Below are 22,526 nucleotides of genomic sequence, written 5' to 3' on the forward strand. Positions count from 1 at the left end.
ATACCATCCTAGGCTCTAGCCCTGGCCGCAATTGCTGGAAGCCAGGTGGCCACATGGCCCAACCACTGGTGTCAAGCTCCACCCTCATCCTAATGGGATTCGCTGCTCCTGCTTCCCTGCCCGCTCTCCGGCAAAGTTTTTAAAGGACCTGTTCCTGAACACGTGGCTCTCTGGCTCTCTCTCCTCTGCGCTCTCTGCTCTCCCCCTCTCTTCTCTCTCTCTTCTCTCCTCGTTAGCTCCTCTCCTCTCTCTCTCTTCTTCTCTCTATTACACTTTCCTTCTCTCTTTTTCCCTCTTCGCCCCTTCCCTCCAGACTGCTGGGTTTTCCCCAATAAACCCTTTCCCTTACTCCGGTGTTTTTGTGTTTTGTGATAGCCTAACACCAGGGAAGGCAGTAAATGATGGCCCAAGTAGTTGCGCCGCGCCACCTGCATAGAAGACCTGGATGGAATTCCAGGCTCCCTGGCTTAGGCCTGGCCCACCCTCAGATCAGGCTGCTGTAGCCATTCTGGAAAAGATGAACAAGCAGATGGAAGATCTCTCTTTCTGTCTCTTTCTCTCCCTCAATCACTCTTCCTTTGAAACATATAAGTAAATCTTAATAAATAAATAAATGCTCAATATGTGTACCATGAATTAGAATTTTCTTCACGTGTAGTCAAGGATTCAGAGGGAGAGCCCAGAGGGCGGGCCTTACCTTTCGAGCTAAAATCTTTCTCTTTTTCCTCTCTTCCTCAGATCCATGGTGTGACTGAGCTCTTGTCAGTCTCCGATGCTGGTGAATCTTAAAGAGATCACAACCCACCACAATGGTCAGGACATCCTACGTATGGCAGCTTCCTGTTGAAAATCTCCAACATGTTTCGCTAAATCAAATTACTTAGAGAAAAACAAAGAAAACCCTTTCCCTGCTCAGCCTTCTGCCTCCTGTCTCAGGCCTGGACACCTGGCAGAAGAGCTTGTCAGAGGACGAGCCTTCCTGGCTCCCCCACTTCCTACTGCCTTTCTCTATTTCACAGAAGAGCATGGCACAGGTGTGCCCCGAGACATTACCATCTGGCAGGACATGATCACCACGGGTGACCACCTTTCATGGCCACACTTGCTTCCCTCCAGCCCGAGTCCCTAAAGGGCAGGACAGCGAAGAACCTGCACAGAGTGCAAGCCTGGCTGACAGCCAACGATGCACAGAATGTTTAGGGGGGCCCCAGAGCGCCAAAGCCAACTGTGGTAAGCCAGGAAAGGGCAGCAAGCAACTATGACCCATTTACCTGCTTCTGTTCTTCTACAAGTCTCTTCTCTATACATTCTTTGGCAATTCTCAGTGCCTCTTTTAACTTTGAGGGGATCTGAAAAGAGGAGAAAGTACATAATCCATTGGATAAAGAGGTTGGAGACTGCTGCATCCTGGACTCAATGAATGGGATGCTGACTGCCAAGAAAGGGGTTGTCTGGAATAAGGTCAAGCACAGGCACAGCTGTCCCCTCGGGTCCTGTCCCAGCCACATCTGACAGCCCCAACACACTCATGCTCTAGCATGTTTTAGCAATGAACATGTAAAATTCAAATAGAAATAAACATAGTATGTATTGTAAGCAATCCAAGTAGGATCCCAAATTACCAACATAGTCTTGAAAAAGAAAAGTTGAAGGCCTCACTTTTCCTGATTTTCAAACCTATCACCTAGTAACCGTAATCAAAACAGTGTGGTACTGATGTAAAGAGAGATGCACAGACTAATGAAACAGCCTAGAAATAAACCCTTGTGTACATGGTCAAATGATATTTGACAAGGGTGCCAAGAACGCACAAGGACAGTCACTTCAACAAATGGCAGTGGGGAGCTGGCAGTATGGCTCAGTGGGTTAAGCTGCCATCTGTGATGCTGGCATTGCGTATGAATGCCAGTTCAAGTCCCAGTTCCAACTTCCAATCCAGCTTCCTGTTAACATGTCTAGGAAAGCAGCAGAAATGGCCTCCAAGTATTTGGGCCCCTGCCACCCATGTGGGAGACCCAGATGAAGCTCTTCACTCCTGGCTTCAGCTTGGCCCAGGCCTTGCTGTTGTGGCCATTTGGAGAGTGAACCAGCGGATGGAAGATCTCTCTCTCTGTAACTCTGCCTTGCAAGTAAATAAATAAATCTTTAAACTAAATAAATAATAAGTGGGAGTGAGAAAATTCAATACCCTCCTGCACAAAAAAGACACTAGACCCTTACCTTATATGATATACAAAAATTAACTCAAGGGGCCGGCGCTGTGGCACAGTGGGTTAAAGCCCTGGCCTGAAGCACCAGCATCCCATATAGGTGCCAATTCTAGTCCTGGCTGCTCCTCTTCCGATCCGCTCTCTGCTATGGCCTGGGAAATCAGTAGAAAATGGCCCAGGTTCTTAGGCCCCTGCACCTGCGTGGGAGACCTGGAAGAAGTTCCTGGCCCCTGGCTTTGGACCGGCGCAGCTTTGGCCATTGCGGCTATCAGAGGAGTCAACCAGCAGATGGAAGACCTCTCTCTCTGTCTCTACCTCTCTCTGTAACTCTTTCAAATAAATAAAATAAATCAATAAAAAAATCAACTCAAAATTATCCAACAGCCAAATTATGACCTGAAACTATGAAACTCCTAAAAGCAAACAGAGGACAAAAGCTTCATGACATCGGATTTGGCAATGATTTCTTGGATTTGATGCCAAGAGCACAGACAATAAAAGAAAAAGTGTACTTCATCAAAATTTAAAACTGTTCAACAAAGGACACTGTAGCAACACAGTAAAAAGGCAACCCATGGGATGAGACAAACATTTGCAAATCACCTACAGACAGGGGGTTAATGCCTGGTATAAAGAAATTCCTGCAACTTAACAATAATAATAAATAAATTGCCCAATTAAAAAATGAGCAAAGGATCTAAATAAACATTTGTCCAAGGAAAGTAAATTAATGGTCAGCAGGCATACAAAAAGATACTGTAATTATTAGAGAAATGCAGATGACAATCACAACGAGACATCATCGCATACCCATTAGCCTGGCCACTATCAAAAAATAAGATAAGAGCAGACATTGGAAGCAATGGCTATGTTTCTGCTTGAGATGCCCACACCCCGTATCTGAGTTCCTAGTTTGAGTCCCAGCTACTCCACTTCCAGGTTCCTACTACTGTGCATCCTGGGAGGCCGTGGTGATGCGCAAGTACTTGAGTCCCTGTCACCCACACAGGAGACCTGGATGGTGTTCTGGGCTCCTGGCTTTGGCCTGGTCCAGCCCTAGCTATTGTGGGGCATTTGGGGAGTGAACCAGCAGATGAAAGATTTCTCTCTGGCTCTCAGTGTCTCTAGCTCTGTTTCTCTGCCTTTCAAATAAGAAAAAGAAAAAGAAAAAATTTTAAAGTAAAATAGCGGAATATGCATTTAGTGCAGTGGTGAAGCTGCTGCTTAGAATATCCACATCCCTGGCTCTGATCCTGATTCCAGCTTCCTACTAATGTGCACCCTGGGAGGCAGCAGCTGCTGCTCCAAGTGCTTGGCTTCCTGCGACCATGTGAGAAACACAGATGGAGCTCTGAGCTCCTGGCTCCAGCCTGACCCATGCTCAGTTGTTGTGGGCATTTGGAAGTGAACAAATGAATACAAAATCTCTTTTGGTGTCCGTCTCTATCTTGCAAATAAAATGAAAATAAATTTTAAAAAATTAAAACACAATAACAGGTTTGGCATAGAAAGTGGACAAACTAGAACCCTTGTGCACTGCTGGAAAAAACTGGAAAACAGGGTTGGTATTGTGGCATAGTGGATTTGGCCTCTCTGCCTGTGGCACACACATCCCATATGGGTGCCAGTTCAAGTCCTGGCTCCTCCACTTCCAATCCAGGTCTCTGCTAATGGCCTGGGAGGGTAGTAGAAGATGGCTCAAGTGCTTGGGCCGCACGTAGGAGACCAGGAAGAAGCTCCTGGCTTGGGATTGGCCCAGCTCTAGCCGTGATGGCCATTTGAAGAGTGAAGCAGCAGATGGAAGATCTCTCCCTCTCTCTATAACTCTGCTTCTCAAATAGATAAAAAAAAAAAAATCATAAAAAAGAAAGGAAGGAAAGAAGGAGGGAGGGAAGGAAGGAACTGGAAAACAACATGGACATTCTTCAAAAAAATAAAAATTAAATCACCATATGATCCAGCAATTCCACTTCTGGGTATATATTCAAAAGAATTGAAAACAGGATCCCTAAAAAGATACCTGCACACCTATTTTTTTTTTAAGATTTGTTTTATTTATTTGAAAGGCTGAGTTAGAGAAAGAGAGTGAGAGAAGGAGAGGGAGGGAAAAGAGAACTTGCTCCTGCTGGTTCACTCCATAGATGGCCTCGAAATGGCTGGTGCTGGGCCAGACAGAAGCTGAGAGCCAGAGGCTTCCTCTGGGTCTTCCCCATGGGTGCAGGGGCCCAAGCACTTGGGCCATCTTCTGCTGCTTTCCCAGGTGCATTAGCAGGGAGCCAGATCAGAAGTGAAGCAGCCAAGACTGCACCGGCCTCCATGTGGGATGTCGGCAATGGTAGCCGGTCCCTGTTCACCCATTTTCATTGCAGCATTTACGACAGCCAAGAAGCAGAATCAGCCCAAATGTCTGCCAATGGTGACATTATAAATAAAATATGGTATACACACACACTGGAATATTATTCAGCCTTAAAAATGGAAAATCCTGGACCTGGCATTATGGCAAGATAGGTCAAGCCAGTGCTTGCGTTGCTGGCATCCCATATCCAGGAGTCAGTCTGAGACCTGGCTGCCGTGCTTCCAATTCAGGTCCCTGCTACCACATTCTGGGAAGGCAGTGGATCCTGGCTCATGTACCTGGGTCCTACCACTCACGTGGGAAACCAGGATGAATTTTCTGGCTCCCAGCTTTGGCCTGGACCAATCCAGTCTATTGTGGCCATTTGGGGAGTGAGCCAGCTCTTTCTCTCCCTCTGTATTCTGCCTTTCAAAATAAATAAATTTTTACAAAAACAAAACAACAACAACAAAAACAACCCAAAACAGTAAATCCTGCTAATGGTACAACAAGGATGAATCCTGAAGATATTATGTTGGGCAAAATAAGTCAGTCATGAGACAGATATTGCAATATTTCACTTAGAAAAAGTATCTAGAGTAGTCAAAATCATGGGAACAGGAAGTAGAATGGTGGATGCTGGAGGCCAGCATAGTCGTGTAGCGAGTAAAGCTCCTGCCTATGATGCAGGCATCCCATATGGGGGCTGGTTTGAGTCCCAGCTGCTCCACTTCTGATCCAACTCCCTGCTAATGGACTGAGAAAGCAGTGGAGGATGGCCTAACTGCTTGGGTCCCCACACCCATGTGGGAGACTTGAAAGAGGTTCCTGGCTCCTGGCTTTGAACTAGCCTAGTTCCAGCCCTTGTGGCCATCAGGGGAATGAACCAGTGGATGGACAATCTCTCTCTTTCCATCTCTTCCTCTCTCTGTAACTCTTTCAAATAAATAAATAAATCTTTAAAAAAAAAAAAAAAAGAGAGAGAGAGAGAGAAGAAGAATGGTGGATGCCATGAGCGAGGGGAAGGGTAATTGCTCTGCAGGGCTAGAGCTTTGGTTGGTAAGTTCTCAAGTTCTTTTTTTTTTTTACAGGTAGAGTTACAGAAAGAGAGAGAGAGACAGAGAGAAAGGTCTTCCTTCTGTTGGTTCACCCCCCAAATGGCTGCTACGGCCGGCACTGCGCCAATCCAAAGCCAGGAGCCAGGTGCTTCCTCCTGGTCTCCCAGGCGGGTGCAGGGCCCAAGGACTCGGGCTATCCTCCACTGCCTTCCCGGGCCACAGCAGGGAGCTGGACTGGAAGAGGAGCAACCGGGACTAGAACCTGGCGCTCATATGGGATGCCGGCCCCACAGGTGGATGATTAACCAAGTGAGCCATGGCGCCGGGCACAGTTCTCAAGTTCTGTTATCCAGGATGTGAAGACAGTTAACACCACTGACCTAATGTGCATATAAATATATACAAAGCTATAAAGCTTAAAAGAACATAAACATACACAAATTCGAGTGATTATATTTTTTTACCTTATATCACACTATTTACTTTTATTGATTACAATCTTTTATAACTTCTGGAGGATTTTCTCTATGAAAGGTTTATTTTCTCAATATTATTGGGAGATATTTCTAACAATAGCCCAGTTTTCTTCTGGACTTACCACTTACTTGTATATTTATTTAGTTTATTTGAAAGGCAAAGAGAGACAGATCTCCCATCCACGGGTTCACTCCCCATATGTTTGCAATAGCCAGGGCTGGGCCCTGCTGAAGTGGCACCCAGCAAATCAACCTGGGTCCCCCAAAGGGGGCAGAGACCCAGCTACTTGAGCCATCATCTATTGCCTCTGAGGATGCACACTAGCAGAAAGCTGGAATGCAAAGTGGAGCCAAGACTTGAACACAGGCATTTGATATAGAGAGTATTCCAAGTGCATTTTTTTTTTTTTTTTTTTTTGGACAGGCAGAGTGGACAGTGAGAGAGAGAGAGACAGAGAGAAAGGTCTTCCTTTTTCCGTTGGTTCACCTTCCAGTGGCTGTTACGGCCGGCGCACCGCACTGATCCAAAGCCAGAAGCCAGGTAATTCTTCCTGGTCTCCCATGTGGGTGCAGGGGCATAAAGCACTTGGGCCATCCTCCACTGCCTTCCCGGGCCACAGCAGAGACTGGAAGAGGAGCAACCTGGACAGAATCCGGTGCCCCGACCTGGACTAGAACCTACTGACCAAGTGGCAGTTTTAACCTGTGTGCCAAAAATCCAGCCCTCATTTCTTTTCTTAAGATTTATTTTTTTATTTATTGGAAAGTCAGAGTTACACAAAGAGAGAAGGAGAAGCAGAGAGAGAGAGAGAGAGAGAGAGAGAGAGAGGTCTCCATCCACTGGTTCACTCCCCAAATAGCCACAATGGTCGGATCAGAGCTAATCCGAAGCCCTGAGAGACAGGAGTTTCTTCCTGGTTTCTCACACATGGGTGCAGGGGCCCAAGGACTTGAGCCATCTTCTACTGCTTTCCTGGGCCACAGCAGACATCTGGATTGGAAGAGGAGCAGTCGGGACTAGAACCAGAGCCCATATGGGATGCCAGCAATGCAGGCAGAGGTTTTACTCACTATGCCACAGTGCCGGCAACCTTGTTCCTTAATTTATTAGCTTTTCAAACCATAAGGAGTCTAGACCCAGAAAACAGACAGCAGGCCTGCAGTTAAACTCCGTTTTGATTATTCTTTAAAAAATTTAAATCTAAAAAAGTTCTGGGTAGGGGCTGGTGCTGTGGTGCATCAGGTTAGGCTGCTACCTGTGATGCCACATCCCTTATGAGCACCAACTGAAGTCCCAGTTCCTCCGCCTCGATCCAGCTCCCTGTTAATGTGCCTGGGAAAACAGCAGAAGATGGCCCAAGTACTACCCTAACCCTGACGTTCTAGCCTCCAGGCCTCAGAGATTAGTATTAGACCTACATTACTGGATTCCTACATGTTGGAGATGCTGCTACACATCCTGAGGAAACCCTATCGTAGGCATTGGTTGGTATCATAAGAGCAAGTTAAGGTGTCAGTGTGGTTTTGGAGGTTTCGGAAGTCCATGCTCCTTCCACCACACTTCTCAACATCACTGCTTCTCAGGAGATGACAGAGATGTCATTTCACACCCTGTGTGAGAGGACACTTCAACAAGTCCATAGAAAACACAATGTAAAGGTAAGATAATTTCTTTTGAAATCCATGCATAGTTTGTTCATAATATGCATTTTCCATCAACTCTTTGAAGACACCTTGTATTTTATTTCCTGCTTTTGTTAACCTTTGCCCAAATCATAAGCATGTTCCATATTTCTATAACAGCTTTATAAATTTCACTTTTATAAGTTAAAAAATATGTCAGCAAATAGAGGTACTATAAATTATTACACTAGTTCCAAACTATAGGGCATTGTGACTGCTTCCAAATTCCTCCTTATGTCTTTTTCTGTTTTAGCTAAAATAAAAATAAAAATAAAAAGCTAGCTTTGAAAATCAACTTATAGTTTACACCAAAAAGTTTTTTAAAAAGATGATTTGCTTTACCTTAAACTGTGGCTTTTCAGAAGTGGTTAGTAAGACATCACTGAATAATCTGTCAAGAAAAGAAACAAACAAAAAAATCTTTCTTGAACCACTGAACTCTCAGAAGAGTATCCAAGAAGACTAAGACACCTTTCACCCACGAGGTCTCCCTTCCTCCACTACTGCCCGGCCCTGAACCAATCCCACATTCCACGTTTATCAACAGACAGAGCTCATAAGCCACCCAGTGACCTCAGGACTGTACACCCCCCAGCCTCACACCAGGGCCACAGGGCTGGCTGTGAGATTGTATGTTGATTCTCCACTATGAAGAAACACAGTTTTTTGGGGGCAAAAATTGCAAACGGTTATTTCCAAAAACATGGTCTACAAAATATAGAGCACAGAGTAATCAGTTTTCCTCTTTTCTCCCCCTTGTCTCAGAATAAGAAAAAACGTATCCTAGTCCTCAATAATAAAATAAAAACGTTCAAATAAATGGAAAGGAATTGTCTTGACTGAAATCTAAGAGGAAAATCATTTTATTCTAAGTGTTTCTCATGTTTCATTAAAAAAAAAAAAACAGGGGTTTTTAGGATACACGAATTTTCTATTCAAAAAGATATTATTATGTTAAAAAAAAAAAAAAAAAAAGGCTCACGCAGCACGGGCGGGGAACTCCAGCCTGCTTTGGCAGACACAGGTCTGCAAATTTAAAGGGTTGCCTGGGTAGTGCCCAGTGGCTGTGAGAGTCTCCTTAGCTCATCCCCCTTTGGACAGACAGGAACCGTGTTGCCAGCAGAACCCACAGGGCTCACTTTGCCCAGGATGATCCCAGTCCCATCCCCGTCCCAGCCACACGTCTTAGTTTGAACATGGCTCCCACCTCTCCTACTGCCTTCCTCAAGACTGAAATTCACAGGGAAGAAAGACAGGTAGAAGACGGGGAGAAAAATCCGAAAGCTTCGAGCCGGCGCCGTGGCTCAATAGGCTAATCCTCCACCTTGCGGCGCCGGCACACCGGGTTCTAGTCCCGGTTGGGGCGCCGGATTCTGTCCCGGTTGCCCCTCTTCCAGGCCAGCTCTCTGCTATGGCCAGGGAGTGCAGTGGAGGATGGCCCAGGTGCTTGGGCCCTGCACCCCATGGGAGACCAGGAGAAGCACCTGGCTCCTGGCTCCTGCCAGGATCAGCGCGGTGCGCCGGCTGCAGCGGCGGCCATTGGAGGGTGAACCAGCGGCAAAGGAAGACCTTTCTCTCTCTGTCTCTCTCTCTCACTGTCCACTCTGCCTGTCAAAAAAAAAAAAAAAAAAAAAAAAAAAAAAAAATCCGAAAGCTTCGAGGAGGGAGTGGAAACGCAAGCTCTGGTATGCTCCTAACCGCAGACGCGCTTTGTTCTGAAAGTCCACGTGGAACTGGTTCTGTGTTCAAGCTAGATCTGTTTTCTCATATTCACGTTGTCACTAAGTGTGGAGATGGAGGCCCCATTGTCAGTGAAACAGGACAATGTTCCGTCCACGGGACAGGGGTCTGCTTACCCTGTCCATCACAGCCTCCCCGGGTCTCTGAACCACTTGTGGAGGGAAGCAACAAGAAACCTGACATGGTCTCCATCTCCTGTGAGCTCCGGCCACTCGCACCCCAGCTTCCCCTCGCCTTCTGTATCTTGCTGTTTCCTGAGTTTATCTGTTCAACAAGCTGGTAGACCCTTGCACTGCACGGCTTGTGGTGACTGAAAACCGCTAAGCTCAATCAACGTGAACCTCCACCAACATTAAAAGGCACTTACTAAGCGGCTGGCACACATTAGGAACCATTTCATTCAACCATCTCAGCTGTCGTCCCCCCTTTCACAGCTCCGCCAATCCCGCTTCTAGAGGACAGGAAACGTGCCCACGCTTGGCCAGGTAGGCACGGTGAAGCTGGCATCCACCTGTCAGTCCGTGTGACCCCAGCCTGCCCTTCTTAGCCAGCTGCTGACCCTACGTGAAGGGATGGAAGAGGCACCTAAAGGAGAAGTCCCAAAGCGCCATCTCAGCTGCTCCGATAAACTATTCCCAACTGTTTAAGAGAGAATAAGTCCCTGGCACACACACCAGATGTTTACTAAATCACACCCAGTGCGTAAAGGAACAAGCAAAAGCAGGAGAGCCCAGAACGACATCACCCTCCTCAGGGAGGGCGGCCCCTCCAAGTTGTGGGCTCCCCGGGGCTGGGGACTGACTGGTGAGCTGGGACAGGGTCAGGAGAAAGAGGGGCTGCCACACGTACACGCACACAACGTGTCAACAGAGGAGAGGCACGCGGCAAAATGACCCTGGTGTTAAAGGAGGGCAGGCCGACTGGAGTAGACTGGAGGGAGCGGTCACAGGAGAAGGAGAGTGAGCATCAGCAAGCACGAGTCACTTCAACTCCGCAGGGACTGCGACCAAGTACACTAAGGTCCCAGGTGCTGGGACACGGCGGCATGGTGCTGGACACAGTTGTCACAAGTACGACGACGCGCAGGAGTGACTTACGGCATCTGTAAGAGCCGGGAGACGGTGGGCATGCCATTTTTACAGGCTTCACAAGACAGCGTAGACTCCAACACGGCCACTTGAAATGAACAGATACGCATTTTAGTTCCGCAGAACATGCTGGCAAACCCACTTGGCGATGCAAAGTTTGACACTGCCTGGCAGCAGCTGTCTGCAGGCTCACGGGGACAGTGTCAAAACTCCTCGCACACAGACAGATGGCACACGTGGGGGAGGGGGAGGGTGGCAACACTGGGGTTACCCATGGCTCAAAGAAATGGTTCAGAAACCACGTGCCGACAGAAAGCTAAATACATTCCAAGATCCCTGGAGGAAGGAGTCACCGCAGCACTCATAAACGTGTGTTTTTCTCTTAAAGGAGAAAGTAGACATGACACAGAAGTACAACTCTGAACCTGAAAGACATTTTGCTGCTTGCCTGCTTTTAACCTAAACCAGCACACAAAATGCCAGCTGTTGCTGTCTTCTGAATCCAACACCTTGGATGCTGTAAACAAGAGCAGCCAGACTTTCCCACCCACAGCTCACTGCTCAGTTTCAGTTGCTTAAACTCAGTATAGAACAGTCTCTGGAACTGCCTGCCCTGTTGACACAGTAACACCTGGTGGGTGCTTGACCTGCACCCACAGTGGCCCAAGAGCCCCCTGCCATCCCCTCGGCCACAGCTATGAGTTCTGGGTGGGCTATGGAGGGGACCAAAGGGTCCATGGATGAGTCTGCATTCAGTTCTTCCTAGGGGTGCCTCCCTCCTGCCTGCTGGCTGTCCTTGATTCCCCCAGGTAATGCTGGAACAGTGCCTGGATCCAACTGGCCTAGGTGTCTACATTCCTGCCTGCCTGCCTGCCCTGCTCTCTTATCTACCAAGCTTCTGGCTAAGGGCTCTCTTGCTCCTTGCATGTTTCATACCAGCCTTGGTCCGAGTCCTCAAGGCCGGCTTCCAGCTGCCCTACGCTGGTTTCTGCATCACACTCACGCTAGCCATACTTCTCTGTATATCCTCCTGCTTTTGAGACTCTAAGGCTATTTATAGGGAATTCTCTGATGGCTTCAGATGACTTGACAAGCGGATACCGTAGTTAAGTAAACGACTTAAATTTGATCTACTTTTAAATTAGGGGCAGACGTTGTGGTACAGTGGGTTAAGCTGCTGCCTGTAATGCTGGCATCGCATAAGAGTGCTTGTTCAAGTCCCAGCTACTTCACTTCTTATCCAGCTCCCTGCTAATGTGCCTGGGAAATCTGTTGAAGATGGCCCGGGTACCTGAGCCCCTGCCACCCAGGTAAGAGACCCGGATGGAGTTCCAGGCTCGCAGCTTCAGCCTGGCCCAACCCTAGTTGTTGCAGCCATTTTGGGGAGCGAATCAACACATGGACGGTCCTTTCTCTCTGTGTCTCTTTCTCTCTCTGTAACTCTGCCTTTTAAATAACCAAATAAATCTTAAAAACATAATAAATGAATTGGTTAGGAATTTCTAGTTATGGTCAATGATAACTTGTGTGGGTCTTTCCTGAACTCTGTAAAGGGGGTGAGTAGCTCTGCCAATTACAAGGGCCCAGAGACCCCTCCAAACCCCATACTAACCCACAGCCATGGACGGGGCAGGAGGGAAGCAGTCGACAGGCACTGAGTCTGGCGGTCGTCCATAAGTCATTTCATAGAGTAAGTGGCCAAAGCAGTGGACGTCCACACTTTCCAATGTCTGTGGAAGAAAGCAGTGGCAGGGTCACCCTCAGCCAGGCTTTCTGAACCCCAATGTTTCTGCCACAGGCCTCCACTGAGAAACTACTCCGGGGACAGCACTACATCTAACCAGTGGTGAGGACACCATTTGGAAGATTTATGTGAATGCTCAATAGGCACTGTTCAGACCCAAGGTCATGGTCTTACCTTCCAGGGTCCTCCAGTCAATGACTCTACTGCATCCCTTGTTCCATTCACCCTTGTAACTTAGTCTCGGGGAAATATGGCAATGTTCCATGGGCGAAACACAGCCCATGGGCAAGGCCTACCCAAAGGGGCACTTCCCGCTTAGCACACGTTTCTTCCATAGGCAGGTCATGGTCACACCTCAAAATGAACCTGCTGCATCATTACTTTCAGTACTTACATTGATTTTCCTGAATTGTGAGAAATAAGATCGGTAGAAGGAAGGCAGGCCAAGTAAGGAATTCTCGAGATCTAGCAGGCGGCAAGTGTCCCCTTCCAGCATCACATTGGAGGCATGAAGATGCCCGTAAGGGAATCCCTTGTCATGCAGAAACTTTAGTACCTGTCAGAAAACACACACAGGTCACATTCTCTCTGCAACTCACTCAGGTATCACACAGCTTCAAATCTGGGGTTTTTGTTTGTTCGTCTGTTTTTCAACATTTATTTATTTGAAAGTCAGTTACAGAGAGGAAAGACAGAGAAAGAGAAATCTTCCATCTACTGGTTAACTCCCCAAATGGCCGCAATGACTGGGACTGGGCTAGTCCAATGCCAGGAGCCTCTTCTGGCTCCCTGATGGGGGTACAGGGGCCCAAGGACTTGGACCAACCTCCACTGCCTTTAAGGTACAATAGCAGGACCTGGAAAGGAAGTGAGGTAGCTGGGACTCAAACCAGTGCCCACAAGGGATGCTGGTTCTGTAGGCAATAGCTTAACCTGCTGTGCCACAGCACTGGCCCCATTTGTGTGTGTTTTGAAGATTTCTATATTTATTTGAAAGGCAGAGATAGAGAGAAGGAAAGAGAGAGAAAGAGGGAGGTCTTCCATCTGCTAGTTCATTCCCCAACTAGCTGCTATGACTGGAGCAGGGCCAATCCAAAGCCAGGAGCCAGGAGCTTCTTCCAGCTCTCCCATACAGGTGCAGGGGCCCAAGCACTTGGGCCATTTTCCTCTGCTTTCCCAGGCACATTAACAGGGAGCTGGATCAGAAGTGGAACAGCCAGGACTCGAACCAGTGCACCGCAGATGGAGGCTTAACCTATGCCACAGCACCAGGCCTGTTTATGTTTTTTTAAGGTCAACATATTTTGAAACAAAATCAAACAGGTCACTGGGGTGACTCCTGGAGAAAAGAAAATGCCACCTCTATCCCTTTCTTCAGAGAAAGAGAGTGACACTGAAGACTCTCCAGCTGTGAGATACAACACCAACCTCGCTCTTTTCCAGAAACTAGAGAAGCAGCTGCATCTGCTTGAAGTTAACAGCTCTGATGTCAAATGGGTCTGCGTGAAGCACTTCCTCATTCCAATAGGCAGCTCTGTTTAGGGCAAAGTCTGGCTCCCACTCCTGCTCCAATGAGGAGCGAAGCTTACACCAATGCTTCCACCACCTCCTCGGGACACATGGTTGGGTGCAAAACACCCCTTGTCCAATCTCCCCTCAGGACAGATGTGACTGCTTATTAATAGGAACACACAACAGGCTCCCACCCAAACAGTGGCTCACCCAGTAAGAGAGAGGCCTACACACTGTCCGGGAGAGCCATGACCACCTCACAGGTGCCGCAGGCAATCACAGAGGACCGGAAGAAAGCGTTATAACGTCTCCTTTAGTTGTTTTTGATCTTACTACTTTAAAACTTATAATGTACAAAATATGGGGAGGACGGGGCAGGCACTATGGCACAGTAGGTTAAGCCACTGCTTATATTAGAGTGCCATATTAGAGTGCCTGGTTTGAGTCCTACATACTCTGCTTCTGACCCAGCTCCCTGATAATGCATCCTGGGAAAGCAACAAAAGATAGTCCAAGTACTGGGTTTCTGCCATCCATGTGGGAGGCCTGGATGTGGTTCTTGGCTCCTGGCTTTTACCTAACCCAGTCCTGGTCATTGAGGCCATCTGAGAAGTGAACAAGTAAATGGATGATCTCTTTCTTTCTGTCTCTCCTTCTACCTCTGTAACTCTGCCTTCTGAATAAAGAAATAAATCTAAAATCTAAAAAAATGTGAGGGGGTCTTCACAAAGTTCATAGAAAATGTGTATTACAGAAAAACTATGCATGAACTTCAAAAATAATTTTAATTCATTTATCTGCAAACTTTTTTGCAGTACTCTTATATATTAGTAGCACATGTATACAATTTGTAGATTTAAGCATATATAACATGCTTATGTTGTTTTTTTGATTGATAGGATTGGAAAGCCTTGGAAAATATGGTCTGGAGCAGGGGTGGGGAATGTCCGGCCTGTGGCCTGTGGGCTCTAGGAGGCCCATGAAATCATTTGCTCTAGCTCTGCCAAGGCAACCACAGGCAACACTCAAAATTCAGTAAATCTATAGTGGGCTCATTTTTAAATTGATCATTTTGTATGTTCTACAAACAATGCTATAAATGTCCAAAAGGCCCTTGGCAAAAAAAAGGTTCTCCACCCCTGGTCTAGAGGGTGGAGAAAGGCTTCCACTGCTGGTTCTGTAGGGAACCATTTGGGCATGTGGGTGATATAACAGAAACCAAGATCTTGGCATAGAGATAAAGACCAACCAAAGACAACATGAAAGTTAGAATCCACACAGTAAAGTTCTCAAAAATCAGATGCCCAATTATTCCAAAAGCTAAAGTTTTTGAATTTTTTTAAAAAAGTAACATTGTGTTATTTACTTTTAAAAGCCTGCTTTTTAAAAAATTTTTTGAAAGGCACATGGACAGAGAGAGTGGGAAAGAGGTAGAAATAGACAGATCTTCCATCCACTAGTTACTTTACTCCCCAGATGTCTGGGGAGCTGTCGCTCCCCATCTTCGTGGAGGAACGACACAGGACCCTGCGTTGTTCTTTCGTCTGCTCGGCCCTCCCCGGGTTTGCTGCTGGTCCTTCCCGGGTTGGCTACTGTCCCTTCCACCTCCGTGGAAGGGCGGTTCCCCCTGCCACATTCCCCACTTCCGCGGGGGAGCAGCACACCGCCGGCCGGCTCTCTCGGGGGCTGCACAGGTGTTCCTTCAGATAGATGTTCCTGGTGCATGTTGTCTCTCTCCTCCTTTATAGTCCTCTTCCGCCAATCCCAACTCAGCTGCCCACACGCCGAGTACGCTGCTCTCCTCCAATCAGGAGCAGGATCAGCTCCTGGAGGTCATCACTCAAGTTGGCAAGAGGCAGCTGTGTAGAAGCTGTTTTCTCCTCTCCCAGCGCCATATTGTGGGAGAGCAGATGCATAGAATAAGTCTTAATTCCAGTAACTTAGTCTAGTCCGGGTTGCTCCCCACAGGAGCGGGCTGGGCAAAGCCAGGAGGCTAGAGATCAACCTGGGTCTCCCACATGGGTGGCAGGGTCTCACATACTCGAGCCATCATCTGCTGCCTCCAAGGGTATGCACCAGTAGGAAGCTGGATTGAAAGTTAAGACAGGACTTGACCCCAGACACTCCAGTGTGGGAAGCTGGTATCCCAAGTGGTGGCCTAAACTTGCTGTGCCACGATACCTGCCCCAAGCTTTCAGAATTTTGTACATCTAAATTATTGCCACCTTTACCTCAATTATTTGCTTGTTGGGGTAAAATATGAAAATACTATATCAATATATAAGTAATCGGACAACTTCAGTGATTTTGGACATTCCCTGAGAATTTTTTCAAAAGAATTACATAACTCTGGATGAAATTCCAATGCAACTTAAATAAAATTAAATATTTCTTACCTCTAGTATTTGCCGTCCATATGTTTTTATTTGCTGGAGTTCAAGGCCCTGAATCTTTTTAGGATTGCAGTACTTCTTTAGGAATGGGTCCTTTGGTTTTGCCTTTGGAAGAGAACAAAGAATGTATACGGAGGCAGCAGAGAAGCAGATATCTGCACCCAGGCTCCCTGCACAGAGAGCACTCCACAGAACTGAGGGTGCCAGGGTGGCCCACCCACACAAAGAATGTGGGTTTTAAACAATGGTCTGTGTAGCTGATTCGCTGTTTGTCCCTTCACTAGGTCAGGAAAATACGCCTGGTCTTAACCGTGGGAGACTCCAACATCTTGCATACAATTATTATAACTTTGTTAAGGGCAAGATACAAACCTAAGAGAGTAGCCCACACTGTAATGGATGTAATCATTAAACATTCAACCTTCCTTCCTGTAGGCAAAGGAATGCTTTTTAACCATACTGGGTAGAGTCTTTATCAATAAAATAAAGATAAATTCTAAATAAAATCAAAGTAAAACGTCAGGGAGGGCCCTAGCTTCTGGAATCTCAGGGCTAAAGCATCCCACAACAGCTTTTAAAGGGACTTGAGAACTCCTTTATGTCCATGAACTTGCACCCCAAATACCTTGTAGATGAGATCCTTCAAAGTTCCTTTTTCATTAAACATCCTAATTAGCAATGCGGAGGACTCACTGGCTGTGGCAAAGGTAACCCGGTAGATGTAAGGATGCTGCCAAAACAAAAAGAGAAAATCATACTGATTTGTATGGGGATCCAGGAGCTGGTTAGACAGAGCCAGCACCTTCCTGTTGGTTTAGTTGCACACAAATGTGATGGTATTCCTCAACTGCGTGGCATTTTCAAGTTACTGGGCGATCAAGCACTTCCTCTTTCTTCAGATGGGGGAACGGAACGACCCAAGCGCCAGTGACACAGGAAGAGGGTAACTGATGAGGAGAGCTCTGCACGTGAAGGGAACTGCTTCGGCCTGTGCAGCCTCCCAGTGCAGGCAAAAGAGGGGGAAAGCCCGAGGTTTTACAATACTGTTTCAATATTCTGCCTCTGTAAACTGGTCATGAGCACAGCCAAATCTGGGAAGAGCCAACTGGGAACTGGGATAAACATGTCTTTGCTCACACAGCTTTCCTTAATATTCACGCTGCTGTTTCGGTGCCAAGTGGGAGAGCACTACAGCCAGAGAATGAGCAAAAGCAGCATCTCAGCACTCTCCCAGCGCAGCCGGCATGAATCCTCCTGCCCTTGTACACGAGTCTGCAGCCTGATGATTCACAGTGTCCTCAGATGGGGATACTGACGTCAACCAAGCAGGGTGGGGAAAAGACAAATTCTTTAATGACTGGAAGCAAAGTCCTCAGATGACCTGGAATCCTGGTTACATTAACAGTCTGGCTCCAGACAGGTCTGACAATGCCCACTAGCTCAGAATATCATGAAAATTTAAATCCAAGGGAGCTGAGCTTCACAGGGGTTTTGGAGGGCTGGCATGGGTGGGTTGTGGGGTGGAAGAGTATGCTCAGGAAAATATGTAACTCAGCACGAGGTTTCTCCTGATTATCACATCATAATGGTTGCTGTTGAGTTTGTTTTTGTTGTTGTTGTTTGTATGATTTATTTACTTGAAAGGCAGGGTTACAGAGAGGCAGAGGCAGAGAGACAGAAAGAGGTCTTTCATCTGCTGGTTCACTCCCCAGATGGTTGCAGCAGATGTAGCTGTGCCAATCCGAAGCCCGGAGCCAGGAGCTTCTTCAGGGTCTCCCATGTGGATGCAGGGGCCCAAGTGTTGGGCGTCTTCTTCTGCTTTCCCAGGCCAAAGCAGAGAGCTGGATCGGAAGCGGAGCAGCTGGGACTCAAACCAGTGCCCATGTGGGATGCCGGCACTGCAGGTGGAGGCTTTACCCACTACACCACAGCGCTAGCCACAAGCCTATTTTTTAACTCCATTTTCCATGAACTTTTTGAAGTACTCAGATGCCTTTATAATTCAGTCATTCAAAGTGTACAATTCAACTTTTTTTCAAAATATTTTATTTATTTGATAGAGTTAGAGAGAGCGAGAGCGAGAGAGAGAGAGAGAGAGAAATCTTCCATTCACTAGTTCACTCCCCAGAAGGCCATAACAGCTGGGGCTGGGCCAGGCCAAAACCAGGATCCAAGAGCTTCTTCCTGGTCCACATACTTGGGCCATCTTCTGCTGCTTTTCCCAGGCTATTAGCAGGGAGCTGGATCGGAAGTGGAGCAGCTGGGACTCGAACTGGTGGCCATACGGAATTTTGGCATTGCAAGTGGCAGATTCATCTGCTATGCTGTAACACCGGCCCCTGAACTTTTTTTTTTTAATTAATTAATTTATTTATTTGAGAAATAGGGAAACAGAGACAGAGTGACAGAGCTCCTATCTGCTGGTTCACTCCCCCAAATGTCTGCAACAGTTGGGACTGTGTGGGCAGCCACAGGTAGTCTCTCCCTTTGTTTACATTTAAACATATGAATGGAGACTTCTCGGGCACAGACAATTGGGCTAGAGAGATTCTGGGAAGAGGCAGGAAGAACCTAAACCTCTCACAAGAGATAATATAGATAATCAGTCACACCTGAAACCTGCATTTATTACCTAAGTGTTTTATTGTAACCTTAAGAGCCTTTTTGATATGTAAATCTTTTGTGTTCCTTCTTGTAGACAACTGGTCATGTTTAAATACTACTGGATTTGTTCAATAAACAGCCTTGATCAGGACTTGTCTTGGCTCCATTCTTTGCGTCCTTGTCCCCGCATTCCCACTCTGTTTCAGGAAGACCCAGTTCATTGTGCAGCAGGCCTGCACAGGACTGGAGCCAAGGGCTAGGAATTCAATCTTTGTCTCCCATGTGAGCAGCAGGTACCCAATCACTTGAGCCATCACTTGCTGCCTCTAAGGGTGTACACTGGCAGGAAGCTGGAGTTGGGACCTGGAGCAAGGAATGGAACCTAGGTACACAAGGGCATCTTACGCAGCATCTTAACTGCTAGGCTAAACAGCTGTCTCAATTCAATAGTTTTCAGTATATTAACACAGTTATGCAAGCATTACACAACATAAATAGAATACAATCTAAACAGAACAACTTTATCTCCCCAAACAGAAACTCAATGAGTAACCACAAAATTCTTGGTTCCATACTGTTATAAAGAAGGAGCAAAGAAGGGAAGCTCTTTCTTATGGTAGAATGCCAACCAATAAATAAAAAAGGAACGATGCAGTTGGAAAATCATATTGTGGGTAGGTGTTTGGCACAATGGTTTGGATGCTCCTATCCCACATTCCAGTGTCTAGGTTTAAGTCCTGCCTCAAATTCTGGTTACAGCTACTTGTTAAAGCAGACCTTGAGAAACAGCAGGTGACAGCTTCAGTACTTGGGTCCATTCTGCCCACAAGAGAAACCTGGATTGAGTTCCTAGCTCCTAGCTTCAGCCTAACCCAGACCTAGCTACTGCAGGCATTTGGGGAGTAAGGCAGCAGATTCAAGAACTCCCTCTCTCTTCTCTTGCTCCTTGCTTTTCAAATAAATAAAAATTTTAATTTTTTTTAAAAGACAAATACAAGGGCTGGCGCTGTGGCGCAGTGGGTTAAAGCCCTGGCCTGAGGTGCCGGCATCCCATATGGGTGCCTGTTCTAGTCTTGGCTGCTCCTCTTCCAATCCAGCTCTCTGCTGTGGCCTGGGATAGCAGTGAAGATGGCCCAGGTCCTTGGGCCACTCTACCTGCATGGGAGACCCAGAAGAAGCTCCTGGCTCCTGGTGGATCGGCACTGCTCCGGCCGTTGTGGCCACCTGGGAAGTGAACGAGCGGATGAAAGACCTCGCTCTGTCTCTACCTCGCTCTGTAACTCTGTCTTTCAAATAAATAAAATAAATCTTTAAAAATAAATAAAAGACAAATACATAGAATGCTAAAACTAATAGGTTTCATAAAGAATAAGATATTTATGTCGTCTCAGAATATCTCCCTACATATTATTTATTAATGCTTTCTCTTAAAACAATTAATGATAGGTAAAAATGTTTAGCTAAACTTGTTCATTTTTTAAAAATAATAAACACAAAAAATTGGAGGTGTTGGGGTTGGCACTATGGCACAGCCAATTAAGTGGCCCTCTGGGATGCTGGCTTCCCATATGAGAATGGCAGTTCAAGTCCCAGTTGCTCTGCTTCTGATCCTGCTCCCTCCAAATGTGCCTGAGAAGGTAGGAGAAGATGACCCAAGTACTTGAGCCCCTGCCACTCACATCGGACACCTGGATGGAGTTCCAGGCTCCTGGCTTTGGCTTAGCCCTGCCCTGGCCATTGCAGCCATTTGGGAAATGAACTAGCAGATGTCTCTTTCTCTCTATCACTCTGCCTTTCAAAATAAATCTTAAGATATTGCAGGTGATCCAAATGTCTAGTAAATTAGTTGAGTAAACTAAGGTAGAGTCAATGACACCTCTTTGTAGTCAGTATTACACTATAAAGATGCACCACTAATTAAACAAAATCAAATTTTAAAATAATACATAATTTTTGAACAATCATAAAATAAATGTTAATGAGTGAATATTTTGGTTCATACTCATGGTTGGCTGGTTAGGATTACAAATGAATTTTATTTTCTTATGTTTACTTATTTGTGTCTTCTGTCTTTTGTTTAATTAATATGTACCACTTGTATGCACTAGCTCTTTTTAAAAAAGCACATTAAAATAAATTTATAACTTGTACTGACAGCCTGGGTCATATAACCCATCAAACTCAAGGCCACAGCATTTTTGTGACCACATGTTGTGTCACATCAAAAGCTTGGTTTTGTTGCCTTGACAAGACATTCTTCTCCAAAAATGAAACTGCCAAGTGGACAAGACAGTGTAACTGTGCTTAGTCCACACATTCTAGGGTCTTCTGTCCTCACGCAGGTAAGGAACTTAATCGTTTCCCTGACCAATTACCAGATTAGTCTTTTTTTTTTTTTTTTTTTTTTTTTTTTAAGATTTATTTATTTATTTGAAAGGCAGAGGCAGAGAGAGAGACAGAAGTTCCATCTGCCAGTTCACTCCCCAAATGGCCACAAAGGCAGGAGCTGAGCTGATCCAAAGCCAGGAGCCAGGAGCTTCTTCAGGGTCTTCCATGCAGGTGCAGGGGCCAAAGGATTTGGGGCATCTCCTACTGCTATATTTCCCAGGCCACAGCGGAGAGCTGGATTCGAAGTGGAGCTTCCAGGCTTGAATTGGTGCTCATAGGGGATGCCAGCACTGCAGATGGCAGCTTTACCTGCTATGCCACAGTGCCAACCTCTAGAGTATTCTTTGCTGAACACATTCTGCACCTATCTGAATGCTCTGTATTAACATTGTGAGTTAGCATAAATGACGCCAACTAGTTAGCCTTTCAGAGTAGTAACTGAGACAGCAAAATGGCTTTCTTGCTTTTCCTTCAACTGGCTAATCTAATCTAATCCTCACTACTCTTATTAGCTGTTCTCCGGGGCTAGAAGCAGACCTTTCAGTGCCACTGATCTACATACTGCCAACAGGAATAAGAGAGGAAGTGGTCGCTTTCCTACTGATAGCTGCTTAAAATACAAACCTCTATTTAAATGACCATGTTTCTGGGGTTGTAGAGATGACATGAACATCCTTATAAAAGGCCTCTGATCTACAACTTTAGCCTGAACTGAAACCCAGTGTACTTGTCCACTCTCTTGAGCCTACAGAGTATTTTCAGTCCACAAAATAACAACAAAAACCACTGTGAATCTATGACCAGCACTGAGAATAACAGAAGGACTTGTCTGTACTCACCAAACAGGAAGGCAGCAGTTTGATTACACACTGAAAATCTTTATCTGACAAGTACTTGTCCGGGCCAAGGTCAGCCTGAAAACACGGGAAGAAGTATCAGGGCTCTGTCTTGGTTATCACAAGAAAAACTCCATATACATGTTTCCCTTTAATTTTACTTGTCCAAATACATGACTGCAAACCACACTTAGTCCTACTGCCTCAAGGCCCTTCTGGAGAGGTGGTGTGTAAACATACAGATACCAGGGCTTAACTTTATCTCATTCCATTAACAGAATGCATTCTAGAACTCCAAGATAAAATGAAGTACTATCCAAGTGTTTTCTTAGGAGTACACTCTAAAACTATCAACCCTCAAGAGATTCCAGAGAGCAATTTAAGCTGTTCCCATTTCTTTCTAAATATTTATTAGTCAACCAAATATAATTACACCTATATAACCAAATGTGTAGC

The 22,526-nt window shown here is 46.2% G+C and overlaps 1 protein-coding gene across 9 annotated transcripts in view; it reads right to left on the bottom strand.

Moving 5' to 3' along the window:
• PXK (PX domain containing serine/threonine kinase like) overlaps positions 1 to 22,526 on the bottom strand; it is a 96,509-nt gene that overhangs the window by 12,876 nt on the left and 61,107 nt on the right. For all 9 annotated transcript variants that reach the window (XM_008260843.4, XM_051851521.2, XM_051851520.2 and 6 more), the window contains 9 exons: positions 22,074 to 22,148; positions 16,868 to 16,972; positions 16,246 to 16,347; positions 12,732 to 12,893; positions 12,206 to 12,323; positions 10,603 to 10,681; positions 8,108 to 8,156; positions 1,272 to 1,349; positions 698 to 784 (listed from right to left, as the gene is read on the bottom strand). In XM_008260843.4, the coding sequence (XP_008259065.2) occupies positions 698 to 784; positions 1,272 to 1,349; positions 8,108 to 8,156; positions 10,603 to 10,681; positions 12,206 to 12,323; positions 12,732 to 12,893; positions 16,246 to 16,347; positions 16,868 to 16,972; positions 22,074 to 22,148 (855 nt within the window). The remainder of the gene's footprint in view (positions 1 to 697; positions 785 to 1,271; positions 1,350 to 8,107; positions 8,157 to 10,602; positions 10,682 to 12,205; positions 12,324 to 12,731; positions 12,894 to 16,245; positions 16,348 to 16,867; positions 16,973 to 22,073; positions 22,149 to 22,526) is intronic.

The sequence above is a fragment of the Oryctolagus cuniculus genome, chromosome 10 (assembly GCF_964237555.1).
Source record: "Oryctolagus cuniculus chromosome 10, mOryCun1.1, whole genome shotgun sequence".
In the NCBI taxonomy this organism is placed as follows: Eukaryota; Metazoa; Chordata; class Mammalia; order Lagomorpha; family Leporidae; genus Oryctolagus; species Oryctolagus cuniculus.